General features: G+C 32.3%; 1 protein-coding gene across 1 annotated transcript in view; it reads right to left on the minus strand.

Moving 5' to 3' along the window:
* Positions 1 to 14,658: 14,658 nt before the first annotated feature.
* LOC129217483 (H(+)/Cl(-) exchange transporter 7-like) overlaps positions 14,659 to 16,098 on the minus strand; it is a 67,454-nt gene continuing 66,014 nt past the window's right edge. Inside the window, exon 24 of the mRNA XM_054851790.1 lies at positions 14,659 to 16,018. Within this exon, the coding sequence (XP_054707765.1) occupies positions 15,923 to 16,018 (96 nt within the window). The 3' untranslated portion in view covers positions 14,659 to 15,922. The remainder of the gene's footprint in view (positions 16,019 to 16,098) is intronic.

Below are 16,098 nucleotides of genomic sequence, written 5' to 3' on the forward strand. Positions count from 1 at the left end.
TAAAGATATATTTTTAAAAAATATTACTTTTTTAATAAATGGTTTAAAAAAAACCATATCAAGCTTTTTTTTGGGGGGGGGGGGCGGGGAATCTTTAAAACAGTATATTTAATTTTTCTACATGGAAAGATTATAGAAAATTTAAAAAAAAAAAACTTTACTTCCAGAAACTACTTAGCATACGAATTTTAAGAAACTATAATCATTCTTAAAAACATATGTGTATTTATGATAAAACTAAAAAGTAATTGAAATTATTTTGAACTAAATTTTCAAACAGTATAATAATTGTTGCAAGAATAACGAGTAACAGTGAAAGAATAGAGGTAATGTAGTTATTCTTATCTAACTAATTGACACATTTATGCAAAATAGATGAAACCATTTAACATCCATTCATAGGGAGCTTTTCGCTAATCATGAACATAGGTTTTAATGAATGAATACAACATTTTAACAATAAAAAAATAAAGATATTTACTTAAGTACACAAGTTAACTCTATTTCAAATGATTTCAGTATGTAACGAAAAAAAATCTAGATTGCTTTTGTAACAAACAACTTTGAAATGCAAGAAAAAAAAAGAAAAAAAAAAGCAATAAGTTAATTTCAAAATATATAAAAGAAGAATACAATTTGGTTATAAAATAAAAGAATCACTTAATTCTGAAGAAAAGAAAACCTTTATAATTTGCGGTGACAACAAATAGTATAACGGCAAAAAACATTTTTTTTTTTTAAATTGAAAGTTCAATTTTAGCAATTAAATTAAAAACGCGAAGAAGTAATAACTTTTAAGCTTTTATAGTATTAATTCAAAAACCAAAGATTTCTTCTTAAAATCGTGATTACAGTACGCTAATTACTTCGAGACAATGGAATAAAGGCAAAGGAGCTAAGGTATTAATGAAGGCTTCCTCTTTGCCTGTATGATTGTTTATTTTACGTAGCATTGAAAGCATAAAGGAAATTTCAAGCTAGGTAATAAATAACCTTACAAACACAGATACAATCTTAGGAAGTTCATCCTGCGGTTAATAAGTAAGATGCAATACTTTGACCTTGAGGAAAAAGATGCACAATATGCGGCAGTGTATAATCGCATCTCATTAATTATTTTTTTTTTTTTTTTTTTGAACAGATAATTGGCGGAAAATACGTAGGGAATTAAGAGTACTTAATTTTGCAAAGCAAAAAAAAAATTTCTTCATAAAACAATTTTTCCTGATTTTTTGTTATTTTTTCAAAATTCCCTGACTTTTCCCTGATTAATAAATTCCCTGACTTTTCCCTGATCTGTCCCCACCCTGCCCCAATCGAAAGTTTACATGGCACCTTCCTCGCTCCCCCCCTAAAAATTTTATTCCCCAATAATGAGATCTGTTCACAAAGACTTGAAAATTTTCAAGTACCCTTTGTGAAATTTCAATAAATTGATCTACTTGTGAACCCCCTCACCACATGAGCAGGGGGAGGGTCGTTGTAGCGAATATTATTGAAAAAATTACAGACATACTACCAGGGTCGGACTGGGTCCTCAAAAAGGCGCATACCCTAATTTTTCTGAAGGGGCATACCAATGGGAGGGGGGGGTCGCAGAAAGTATATAGACGATCATTTTAGGGGAGCGATCAGTGTCCTGTTGAGAGGGGCGATTGTGTATTTCATTAAGGGGGAGGGGACTAATGAAATTAAAATTTCAAAAAAGTTGTAAGAACTGAAGCATGTTTTTTTTTTTTTTTTTTTTTTGAATAATGTGCTTTGTTCAAAAAGTTTGAATGAACGTTATAAGTGTTTCGAATATCACACACACACACACACACAAGAATAAAAATATTGAAAAAGAGTTTCTACTAACATTCTGGATCTATTATAAAAATTAAACCCTTTAATTTTTGATTCGTTTGAAACTCGTGAAGGTTTTTCAGTTGTTATTCAGGTCCTCACTTGTACTTTTTTCCTTATAAAAGAAAGATTGCAGCACCAAAATGGCATCTCTTTTCACCAATTTACGTACCGAACATAATGAAATACTAAAATTGCATTTGTAAATAAAATTTGAAGATAGTTTTGGATTTGTTTGTTGATTGAGTTTTGTTTAATATTCGCGTAAAGGAAGGAGTGTTTGCAGGCTTTCTCCCGAAAATTTTTGTTCGGAACGCATTTTTAGACTAGTTGGAGGGTTAACAAGTGGAAGGGAGGTTTAGGGGGTCCCGTTCCGGATTTTTTTTAAATTTACGGGTATATTTTTAAAAACACAATTATTTGCTATCTTTGCGTTCTTGAAGAGAAATATGAGATACATGAGTTCTCCCCAGTTTTTTTACGATAGCTTCAAAAACGCAATTTTAGGTATCTTTAGTATTGCTAAACACCACGGGGTTCGGGGGCTTTCCCCCGGGAAAAATTTTGGAATTGAAGTCCTAAAAACGCAATTGTAAGCCATCTTTGATGGCGTAGCGAGAAGACATGGGGTTCAGAACTTTTCAACAGAAACTTTTCGATGTAGGAGTTCTAAAAACGCTGTTTTTAGACGATCTTTGAATGATGTTGAAAGATGAGGAAAGAAAGACATGGGGGCTCCTCTCCAGAAAATTTTTGAAATTAAAGTCTCAAAAACGCAGTTGTAAGCCATCTTTTATGACGTAGGGTGAAGGAACGGGGTTTGGAACTTTCTTCGGAATTGTTGGAAATTGGAGTTTTGAAATACGATGGTTAGCCATCTTTGGTAGCGTAAAGGGAAGGGATGGAGTCAGGAGTTAACCCTTAACTTTTTAATATTGAATATTCAAAAATATAATGTTAGTGGGTCTTCATTGACGATAGGAGAAGGACTCGAGATCGAGGGTTCTCCCCCGAAATTTTTTCGGAACTGAAGTTCTAAAATCGTAATTGAAAGCCCTCATTAACGACATTTTCGAAAAAGTTTTCGATTCCGGTGATTTTTCCGAAATTGAAGCTCCAAAAATTCAAAAGTTTTGACAATCTTCGATGAAATTGGAGAGAGGTTGTTGAGGAACACTCCCCTGGAAATATTTTGGAATTAAAGTCATAAAAATACAGTTGTAGACTACTTTTTGGGATGTGTTGGGGAGGGGGGAGGGGGTAGATAGAGAGAGAGAGAGAAAGGGATTTTGGTGACCTTTTCACGGAAATTTTTAACACAATTTTAGACGATTTTCGTTTGTTTTGGGAGAGGAAAGATTTTGTGGACTTCCCATTGAAATTGTAAAAACTTGACTGTAGGCCATCTTTGTTAACTTTTAGGGGAAGGCACGTTTCACTAGTTTTTTGAATCGAGTGCCAAAAACGGCAATTTACAAAAAATAATGAATAAGTACATTCGGCATTTCTGAAGCGTTGCCCAGTGGTTTGATTTCGCATCTTCTGAGTGATATTTTTTTTCGCTAGGCGAAATTGATGTCACGTGGTCATTATGTTATAAAATGCACTGCTACATATCAAGATGAAATTCAACTTTTCCCCTATGAAATTCATTAAAAATAAGTGTAGAAAAACTCATAACTTCGATGATGTTAGAAGATAAAGAGAGATGGTCTAATGGCCTTCATCTCCAGAATTTTTTTTTAAATTTTAATCCTAAAACGCTATAGTCGTCCATCTTAAATGACGCTATGGAAAAGAATGAGATTCGAAACTTTCTTCCAGAACGTTTTCGAAATCGAAGTTCCAGAATAGGCAGTCTATTTGATGGAAGATTCGAAGGTCTCTCCTTTTTCTTTTCTTTTTTAAAAAAGAGTCTTAAAAACGTTCTTGTCATCTTTGGAAACATTATGGGAAGGGAGGGGATGGAATAAAAGGAACTTTTTCCCGGCAATTTTTCGAAATTGAAACTCAAAAGATGGAAAATTTTAGACGATAACATCAGGGAAAGCGGGCTTGAAGGAAAATTTTTAAAACTTCAAAATGAGGGGAGTGTATGAGAGCTTTTCGAATCAATGAGAAAACTTTCGTTCTGAATTTGCAAGACATGTTTTTTTTTTTCCCCAGCGAAAGCGTTTGTTTGCATTGCATTTCATTTTAAAAAGTAGGAAGGGCGCACCTGCCCTCGGGCAGATTGGCAGGCGGGCCAGTCTGAGCCTGCATACTACTTACCGAGGGATTTTATCAATTGCAGATCTTGATATGCACATAGATGTATGTCCAAATGCCCCCCCCCTCCCAAAGATGACCCCCTCAATTACAACGCGCGAAATAACAGTTCATGCTCCTCAATTACAATGCCCGAAAATAAACATGACATTTCATTAAAGAGACTAAAATCCGTTTAAAAAGTCTTCATTAATTATTTCAGTAGTAAAGTCTGCGACATGCCCCCCCCCCCCCACAAAGAAGGGCACTTCTACTTCAGCTTATTAGAATAAATTACTGAGATATTTACGGATCACGATTTACGATGACTATTCTCTACTGCAGGTCATGTAGCTAGGAGTGCCGATCCTCCCCCCAAGTGTGTTGCCCTCCCCTCAATTTTACCAAACCTCCCCCTCCCCCCAAAAATACAGGATCCTTAAAAAAAAGGGCTAAATCCTTTTGAAATAACATCTCTGGTTCTTTCAGTTACATAGACTGTCTCACGCCCCCTCCCCCCTATGGGTATATCCCTGCTTTAGCAATTATTATTGGGATAAACTACTTTGATATTTAGCTTTCAAAATGTCTGATGGCTTCCCTCTATTGTAGATCTCCCCCTCAAATTTATCACACTTCCCCCAAAACGCGACCTTTTAATGAAGAGAATCAATTCCCTTTAAAATAACTTCTTTGATAATCTCAATTGAAAACTAAGCATCAAGACCCCTCCCCCCCTCCCCCATGGGCACGCCTGCTTTAACTATTATTATTGGAATAAACCGATGGAATATTTTCTTTTCAAGATGTCCAATGGTGTTTCTCTGTAGCATATCTTAATATGCAGATGATGTAACTAGGGGGGGTTCCCATTCCTTCCAACTGTGATGGCATCCTTCAATTCTACCAAGTCCCCTTTTCCCTCAAGAATTGCGACCCACTAATAAAAAGACTTAAATTCTTCAAAGTAATTTTTCCAAACGTTTCTGTGGTGTATAATCCTCATGATACCCCCCCCCCCCCTTCTGACACAAACACATGAGAATCCTTGTTATAGCTATATTGTTAGAATAAATTGCTAAATATTTATTCACCAAGATGGCTTATGGCTTTTCTCTGTTGCAGATCCTTATATAATAGGCTTTGCAATCCCCCACCCCCATAAAATGTTGAATTTAACGACCTAAATATATCGATATATGGAAAATATCGATATTTTGAGAGCAATATATCGCGGTATTAAAAATCTGATATCGCCCAGCCCTACCGCATAATCATTTCAAAATACCTACAACACTTAAAGTAAAAAAATTTCCTCATTTAAAGATTCTAACTAAGACATTAGTCAGAGTTGGTTATTATATGACAGTTCACACGCAGATAAATTGAAAATTGTGAATACATAATAAATATTTTACTCTGTCATGAAATTTAAAAAAGTTTTGGATCTTGTTGTCAATGCTATTTAAATGTGCAAATCTGGATTCATAACAGAGCCATATGTAACCATAGTACCGATGCAATTACTCTACAAGAAGATGGAATACGTAACTTAAATGAAACGTACTTCTTTTAGATTTAAACTTAAAGGTTATATTTTTCTTTAAGATATGAATTTGTATTTTGCATATTACTATAGGAATTTACATCTATGAAAATGGCTGTTTATGACATTATTTCTATAATATAAATTCCTTTAGCATGAACTTAAACTAACATCAAAATTTAGTTAAAATGCAGAAAAAAAGATTGAAAACAAAGGAAAAGTTAAACATGTGTATAAAAAATGATCGGCTGTTCTTATTAAAAAATATCAATAAAACTAGTGTTCAATGAAAGTAAAGCACAAATCTTAATTTATGCATAATTATTTGTGCTTTATTTGCATTGGTTGTTGAAATTAAATAATCAAATTTTTATTTGTATCATTTTCCAGAAATAAATAACTTATTTTTCCTAAACTCATTTGCAAATACTGTCAGCCCTGCTTAATCGGGTAAAGGATAAACGAATACCCTGCATATATGAATGAAACCTCTCGGAACCTAATATTTCCCCATAAAAGCAATGTTAAAGATCCTCGCTTAATCGAATATTTTTCCCCGATAATCAAATAATATTGATCAACTTTCGTAAGCATCTTACGGAGAAAAATTTTGAATGAATCTTCTATACATATAATAAAATAAGATGTTTGTGTGTGTGTGTGTGTGTTTGTGGCGCGCATCCCAGGAAAACGGTAAGGCCTACAAAGATGAAATTTGGTATACAGGTGCAGTTTTTGCTGAAAAAGTGCACCTCGGGCTTCGATTTTTGATATTTTTATTAGAAAAAAAGTTATTTAATGTTTTATGCGTTTTTTTGCACTTTTTAGTACTTTTTACCTCACAGACCCCGAACCAATCGCACCACACAAATATTTTTTGTACTATAATGTAGGAAATTTAGTTTTAAATATGGTGATTGAAAAAATTTTGAAGATAGAGCAATTTTTGTATTTTTTATTGATTTTTGAAAAAACCTTTATTTTACATTTTTTTCTGGGTTTAGTTTTTTTCGAAACCCATCCTGCGACAAGTATTGAACCCTCAATTCTAAAATTTTAGTTGGTAATAGTAAAAACATTCCGCCCTCTTCAGAAGAAAAAAGTTTTGAAAAATACGCAATAGTTTTTTTTTTTACAATTTTTTTAATGGCAGAACACAACGCGCGCTGTTCGCTTGCCGGCTGAGTTCAGAGTTTACCTCATCACGTGATCCAACTGAAATCGTTTGCCTTCTCTTCACCTTTCTTTTTTTTTTTTTTTTTTTTTTTTTTTTGCAAGCGCTACTTTTTGAACACTACGGGGAACAAAGAGCTTTTATTTTTGAGGGCTATTTTGATTAAATAAATAAAGTCCGCGATTTTTTGCATGATCTTCGTTTCTGTTACGAATTGGCGGTTAGGTTAGGTAGATACAGAGATAGATAGAGGTTGAGTGGACAAAAAATGTTTTTTGTTTTCGAATTAATACTTATATAAATAAAAAAAGATTGTACTGTCAGGAGGTAGATATGCGCAGATCGTATAGATTGATAGATAGACAAATATAGAGTTCGATATAGCAGATGGACAGCAAGAAAGAAGCATGTCCGTCATTTAAGGAATTTCAACTGGGTGTCAGTGCCCCCCTCCCCACACACACCATGACTTTGAAAAAACAATGCTTTCACATAAAAGTGGAAGTGCTTTTTGTTATTTTTCGACAAAATTTGCATGAAGACTACGTCGTACCCCCTCCTTTAAAATATTCCAAACGACGGAACTGGAGATAGATCTAGAAAATATTTTATTCAAACTACTAATGATATACATAGATATAGATTGATTGATACCGCCACGAAATTTGTTTAAGCAGCCGCCGAAGGCGGCAACATCGGTGTAAAAAGGCAATGATAATATTGAGAAAAAAGAAAAACGTTGATTAATACCGTCGCTAAATTGTCTAAGCAGCCGCCGAAGGCGGCAACTCTGGCGCAAAAAGGCGAATGGCGTAAAAAGGCGGACCAGCTGGTCGCCGCAGGCGGCTAGTAATAAAATAAGATGTTTGTGTGTGTGTGTGTGTGGCGCGCATCTCGGGAAAACGGTAAGGCCTAGAAAGATGAAATTTGGTATACAGGTGTAGTTTTTGCTGAAGTTGTGCACCTCGGGCTTCGATTTTTGATATTTTAATTAGAAAAAAAAGTTATTTAATGTTTTATGTGATTTTTAGCACTTTTTAGTACTTCTAACCTCACAGACCCCGAACCAATCGCGCCAGACAAATATTTTTGGTACTATAGTGTCGGAAATTTAATTTTAAATATGATGAAGAAAAAAATTTTGAAGATAGAGCAATTTTTGTATTTTTTATGAATTTTTGAAAAAACCTTTAATTTGCATGTTTTCCTGGGTTTTATTTTTTTCTAATATCGTCCTGCGAGAAGTATCAAAGCCTCATTTCTGAAATTCAAGTTGGTAATAGTAAAAACATTTCGTCCTCTTCAAAAGAAAAAAGTTCTTAAAAATACGCAATAGTTTTTTTTCTTACAATTTTTTTAATGCTGAACACATTATGTCCTTTCACGCATCAGTCGAAAAAAGCGTTCTTCAATCTTATATGCCTGTGACGTCACTACTTGGGTTTCGATTCGATATTTACGATGGAATCTTAATCGCAAGCAATGTTAATCTTTTTTTTTTACTATATAGCTTACTTCTACATTTTCTGACGTCATGACCACGTGTTTTTTCGGCAGCGCTTGCTTTTTTTCTTTCCCTTTTTTTTTGTTCTATTTCCACCCCCCCCCCCCCCAAGCTGGACCTTTCGCTGTATCTATATTACGTTACATTTCATAGTTGTGCACATTAATTCAATAAAAACAGCGAGATTTTTTTTATCTTTGTCAAACGCTACTTTTTGCATACTACGGGGAATTTGAGCTTTTTTTTTTTTTTTTTTTTGCTCTACTTAAATTAAAAAAAAAGCGGTTTTTTGAGTGTTCTTTGTTTTTATTAGGAAATGGGCGAGGAGGTCAAAATAAATAGAGATGGATAAGAAAATGTAGAGATAGATTGTAAAGGTAGATAGCCGCCAAAGGCGGCAATCCTGGCGTAAAAATGTGAATGGCACAAAAAAAAAAGATAGAGATGGATTGATTAATACTGCTGCCAAATTTACTTAAACAACCGCCGTAGGCGGCAAACTTGAAGTAAAAAGGTAAATGACAAGTTAGCCAAACAGCTGCCGTAGGTGGCTGCTTGCACATTGGGTGTCAATGCCCCCCTCCCTCCCCCACATGTAGAAGTGCTTTTTGTTATTTTTCGACAAAATTTGCATGAAGAGTACGTCGTTTGCGTCTCCCCTCCCCCTCCTTTAAAAATATTCCAAACGACGAAACTAGAGATAGATCTATAAAATATTTTATTCAAATTATTAATGATATAGATAGATATAGATTGATTGACACCGCCACGAAATTTATTTAAGCAGCCGCCGAAGGCGGCAACATTGGCATAAAAAAAAACGAATGATAATACTGATTTATAGAGAAAAACATTGATTAATGTCGTCGCTAAATTGTTTAAGCAGCCGCCGAAGGCGGCACCCCTGGCGTAAAAAGGCAAATGGCGTAAAAAGGCGGACCAGCTGGTCGCCGCAGGCGGCTAGTTAGAAATAAATTAAGAACAATTATTGACGTCAAAATATAAAGTAATATTTATCGCTGACAAAGGGGGAGGAAAACAACATCCATCAAAATGTTTCCACTATTCTATCAAATTTCTTTTGTCTTGATTATTACAAAAAAAAAAAAAAAAAATAGTGCTACCTTTAATTAAATTAAACAAATAAATGTACACATTTTAGATGATGATAAATTTATAGATAGTAAGTGTAAAATGCGATAGACAAGGAGGGGAAAACGAGTCAGAAAAGTGTTCCTAAAAGATATTAAGCAAGCAATCCCCTGTTATGGAATTTTTCAAAAAATAACGTAATGAAGAAAGGTGCCAAAACAAAGATTTCATAACCCAAGTTGTAAGTTACTTTTTATAATTTTCTAGCATTATAGTATACACTAATTATTAAACTATTTTGTTGTTTATTTACTTTATTTTAAAAAATTTTAGCAATAACATTAAATATTTTTTTATAGAGCTTTTGTTTTATTATTACAGTGAAACTTTTCTACAGCGATATTGTTGGGATCTAAAAAAAATATTGTTATAAACAGGTTATTGTTATAGACAGTTTGATTATTTATGCTGACATTTTACTGGGTCTAAGGAAAATATCGTTATAGACAGGTTTATTGTTATAGGCAGTATTGTTATAGACAGGTTTCAATGTATTGCGTTTTAAGACAAATTTTGTCAATTTACAAAGATAAATAAAATTTCCCCGCTTAATCAAATATCTCGCTTAGTAGAATAATATTTCTGGGAACCGACAATATTCGATTCAGCCGGGCAAACAGCAAAAGACAATGTTTTCAAATTTTCCTTTAAGGAGCTTTATAACCCTACAAGATATTTTAAGTTATCACAGTTGTCCAAATACAAGCAATAAAACAAGAGAGAGGAACAATTTTTGCAATGAATTTATTTGAGAAAATATTGAACATGTTTGCCTTTCACTGTAAATTACAAATTAATTACTTTCACAACTAACAACTGTAAGTCACAAAAGCGAGAATTTTGTAATTAAAGAATTAATAAGCTATTAAAAGCAGTTAATTACTGCAGTTAATAAGCTATTTAAGCTATCAACTGCACTGATTTCAAAATCTAATTAAAAAAACTAGTAAAAAGGCTGAATCACAAATTCCTTTTCCATAAAAATACACATCGAATTAGATGAAGTAATAATGCTCAAAATAATCCAAACATTTAAACATTAGATACAAAATACAGTCTAGTTAAAATATAAAAAAAATATGAGTTATCAAACAAAAATAATTGATGAGGTGACTTAAGAAAGGAAACCTAAGTAACTTCATAAAAAAATAAATAACGTTAAAAACTAACAAGTGGATATTTAAACAGTTCTTCCAACACAATAAAGTTTTGAGCAAAAAGAAAAAAATATAATAATTAAACTCATGTTGAGCATAGATAACATTTCAGAACAGTTTTCTCTGCTGCTGAAAATTTGCAAAAGAAAATGACTTAACTTTTAACAAGAATGGAGTTTTTTTAAATCCAAATCAGTGTACATAACATTTAAAGAAAAAAGAATTCTGGGGGTGTTTCTCATAATTATAACTTAACTCACATATATATAGGCTTGCCAAACGTCTCAGTTTGACCGGCACTGTCCCGGTTTTCAGACAAAATCCCGGTGTCCCAGCTGGTCTACTTCACGTCCCGGAAAACGATAAATTTGATTACAAATAGCCTCTAGAATTAATTAACTCTGAAGGATCATTTAGGATAATTACTTTATCATTTCCAACGTTGACTTGTAAAATGAATACTGGATTAGCATTTGAGGATTTTTACAAGATTAAAAACAAAAACCACTATCTAAAAAAGTCCTATAAACCAAAAAGTATATCTAATTTTTTATTCCTCATTTAAAGTGTTTTTTCTTACTAAAATAAAATGTAAATATTTCATCTAAGAAGTGAAAAGTTTAAATTTTTTCTGCTAATGTCATTTTTTACTACCCTTGTTTTAGATTCATAATTAGTAACCATTTGTGTCCTGGTTGAACCTTTCAGAAATCTGGCAAGCCTATATATATGTGTATGTAAATTTTACAAATCCAAATCAGTAGTACATAACATTTAAAAAGAAAAAATAATTCTGTGGGTATTTCTTACAATTATTATTTAACATACGTATTTGTGTATGTAAATTTTATAAAAAAGATAAATTTGGTTTTTAACTAAAATTAATAAAGATAATTAATCGTTTGTCAAAATAACTAAAAATAAATAATTTGCTACTGGTAATTTTACTATAGATAGAGATGTGTCCTGGTCCATGGTAGAAAGAATTCCCCAGGCCATAATGATGTGAGAATAGAAATTTAGTTTTACAAGTACATAGGTTGCAGAAATGTTTCACATACTGACGCACAATGTTTTTCTAAATAAAAGGTGAGAATGATTTTTGAGTATTATTGACTAATGAACATAAAAATATGACTTTTACACATGCAAGAAAAAGAAAAATGTATCAATTTAACCAGCAAAAATTTTGCTCGCTATCATTTCCAAACTATTACCCGCAGTTTCCTCACAGTTGATATGGAAAATGTAAAGTTTGACAAATTTTGCTTTATAAAACTAATAGGAGAATATATTGCTTTTTACTTTGTTTATTAATGTAATTGTTTTATTTTGTATCACATAGCAAAATGTCTGAAAAATTAGGATATGTTGAATATTTGATTAAAAGTTTCATCAAACTTTTCAGAAACCAGGGTTCATACCCTTTAGGCAGAAAAAAATTCAAGCACTTTTCAAGTACTTTTCAAGGTAAAAAATTTTGTTTTCAAGGCAATATCATAAATTTGTACTAAAAATATTGTATGCAGATTTCATTTACTACAAACACATAGAAATAAGGCAATAGTACAAAAAAGTATAGGAAAGCAAAATTGCTTTTTCTACAACGAGAGACGCTTTGATGAAAGATCTACTGCGTTGAAAGTTTTTCTGAAAATGTTTGAAAAGTTTGGTCATAAAGAGAAGCAGATACCGAAAGGTTTAATTTTGAGGTTTTTCAAAGGTTGCAGCAGTCAGAGGTTTGTATATGTTTTAGAATCAGCAAATTAATACTTAAAAAAAAAACTTTCATAAGTGCTTTTAACTTTTAAGGGAAGAAACTAAAATACCCAAGTTCAATGGCATTGCCAGAGAGGAGTTTTTGAAGTCACCCCCCCCCCCCCCGGGGTTCAACATTTATTTCCAATATCTATACAGTGGTTTATTACAATATAAGGGCGGTTAGGACAAAAACACTACCCAGAAAGTTATTTCAGTTTTCACTATTAAGTTCTAAAAATATTAGGTTTGCAAATCATTTATAAGTATGCAAATCAATTATTCATATGTATTTATTAGCTGTTCAGACAATAAGGCATTTCAACTGTCCTCGAGTAAATTTAAAAATTAGGAAGTAAGAAAAGTTTATGAAAGTCCACAGTCCAGTCTCTACACCTCAAAATATACAAAAGCAGCTTAAGCAGTGATAAATACTGTGAATGCAAACTTGAGCCTATTCAGCTTTCATTGATTAACTTGCAATAGACAATAAATGTGCAAGTTTAGATTTATAGAGCCATATTTCAAAATTGAAAAGATTCACAAGAAGTTGACATATATTATGACAAAAGTAGTTTTATTTTGGGAAAAAATGGGTTATTGTTGAAATTAGAATTTAAATTTAGAAAGGCAATAATATTCAGGTGATTTGTGAGTTCATAAAAAATTACCTGAAAGTTTCAAAGAGCAAAATGGGGCGAGGGGGGGGGGAAATAATTTTTAAAACTAAGACCCCTATTACTTGAATATACATATGTACAACAACAACTTTTGCTATGCATACAATTCATAAAATAGTTTATTAAGTCAAAATATTTTGCATAGAAATACCATGCCCAGTGCCTGTTGATAACCAGCAACAGGCACTGGGCCTAGCTAGGCTTGTACTGGTCAATTTATTAGATCCAAATGAAGATGAATGACCCTCCTTAAGCTATCTACCCCTTTGCTGATTAAAGCCTCTTTCGGTTTAGCTCCAAGTACCCACAACCTTAATAAAGTAGTAATTTTGAACATTTGAGGAAAAGGGGAAAATTGGAGATATAGGGAGGTAAAAGCATAAAAACGAACACTACTGGATTTCAAGTAAATAATCATAACACAACCACCCCTGTTATACGCCTTATTTATTTTAGCAGACATAAAAAAATGATGTACTTATAAATAAAATTATATAAATCAACTTTATATTTAAAATACAAACTTTAAGTTAATTTGTTAGGTGCTCAACTGCTGAAATTTATTTATTTTTTTTTTAAAATCTGCTATGACCAAAAATTAGGTAAAGATAATCATTCAAAATTGCAAAAATAAATTAGCAAATAATTAAACAAGACCAAGGTAATAAATTCTTTAACTCTTTAGTTATTAAAATAAAAAATAAAATAAGCTAATCTGATGTAGCAGTGTCAAAATAACTACTAATTGCCAAAAATATAAAAATATTTACAAAATGCAAAAGGATTGAAATCTCAAACAAGGGAAGCAAATTTTCGCGAATTAAGTTTAATGTTGTCATGTTTCCCATAAAATAAACTTATATTTTACTGAAATTAAACATAAAATATGCTAATCTACGGTAGCAAATATGAAAATAACATCCGATTAGTGAATATATTTAAATATTTGCAAGATGCAAAAAGATTGAAATTTCAAACACGAGAAGCAATTTTTCGCAAAGTCTGAGTTCGTTCGACGTGGCATGTTTCCCATGAAATAAATTTATTTGTTTTTTTATTAAAATTAAACAAAAAATATACTAATCTAAGGTAGCATATGCAAAACTAACATTTGATTAGCCAAAATATTTAAATATTTGCAGGATGCAAAAAGATTGAAATTTCAAACACAAGAGCAATTTTCCGCGAAACCCGAGTAAGGTCAATGTTGTCATGGTTTCCAAATTAATTTCTTTGTTAATTAATGAAATTAAACAAAAAATAAACTAATCTAAGGTACCATATGTCAAAATATCTTTCGGTTGTAAAAAACATCAAAATATTTACAAGATGCAAAAGGATTGAAATCCCAAACACGGAAGCAATTTTTCGCGATGTTGCATACTGAACACATGTTCAGAAAATTGCATTGGTGAAATACTTTTTTAAAACTTCTAAGCACAATTCGTTGATTTTTGGGAGAATTTAAGCACTAAAAAACTTTTTCAAGGTTTTAAAACTTTTTCAAGGTTTTCAAGCACTTGAAAATGAACTTTTTTTTTCAAGCACTTTTCAAGGTTTTTCAAGGGCGTACGAACCCTGGAAACAGGTATGTCTGCTGCTAAACTTATCAATTTCAATTAAAAAAAACTATTGATTTATAAAAGATTTCAATAAAATTCGATTTCTTTTGCTAATGTTCAGTTTTAGCCACTAAGGGACAAGTAAAAGAATACCAATTTGTCCTTGTGGCATAAAACAATACCATGAAACATACAATGGTATATAACCAGTGCTGTAGTTGGGGGGGGGGGGTGCTTAGGGGAATTGCCTTGGGGTTTGGGAGACTTACCAGCAGAATATGTGGTTTGATACCAATTTACATTATATTTCCAATATTTTTACAATAAAAAATCAAACATTTAAGGGTCTGCCCCCCCTCCTCTCCCTCCACTACAGCACTGTATGCAACACATTAATATTTTTTACCCTTCTTACTACGGTTGATGCAAATACCTCTGTAACAATCAAGATTAAAATTAATTGCCACTCTCAACCACAATTTTAGTATTGAGTTGATTTTTGTGCACAATATTGCATTCATTCCAAAACTATTAGCATTTATAATGTTCTTGCCTTAATGACTTGAGAAAAAAGTTCTTTTGAGATTGTTAAAACTTCACACTTTTTTTAAATAAGTATTCACTAACTATACTTTACAGAAATGAATGAAAAAAAAATTGAAATAAAAATTTAACTATCACTTTAATTTAAAGTAACGAATGATATTTAGCTTCAAATGATCCATTTATATGCTATATAAAATGATCAAGTAAAAAGAAATTGTTCAGTTAATAACCTATAACTGATTGTTCTTCATCAACAGTAATACAGGGGTGCCTATCCCTCCTAGAGCAAAGGCACCTCCTCCCAAATACTACTAAGACCACCCATGTGAGCAAGAGCCCTTCTCAAACAAAGAAAATACCCCTAAAAGTTTCAATGGCACAGCCCTGCACCATGATCCCCCCCCCCCCCCCAGGTGGGAGCCCCTGAGTAATACTTAGGTAAAAACACATCAAGGTTATTAATATCCTTTTCGACAAAAAATTAAAAACCATTTTAGTTTTTCTTTAAAACCATTAAAGTAAAACTGAATAAATCAGTTACAGTGCAACAATCATAATCACATATACTGATTAGTATCAACATATCACAGCTCTGAAAATGCACATATGCAATCATCCCATGCATTGGAAATCATCTTCGCAATAAAACTTCACAGCTTCAACTGTGTCAATGACACAAGTCTAGCAAATGTTCCCACAAATAAAAGTTTAAAATTAAGTCATCAATTTAAAAAAAAAAGTCGAAACATTTCTATCCATAGGATATTTGAAGTTCTTCAAGCCCTGATTTTCCATGCTTTCCAGCTCTAAACCTTGCGATATCTTTTCTGGTAACAATGCCGACAACCTGAGAGGAGAAAAAAATTAAAGATTTTAGTTCACAAGATAAGTTTATTTATTCATTGAAGTCAAGAAATTTTGTTGAAG

Source organism: Uloborus diversus, chromosome 2 (genome assembly GCF_026930045.1).
Source record: "Uloborus diversus isolate 005 chromosome 2, Udiv.v.3.1, whole genome shotgun sequence".
Taxonomy (NCBI): Eukaryota; Metazoa; Arthropoda; class Arachnida; order Araneae; family Uloboridae; genus Uloborus; species Uloborus diversus.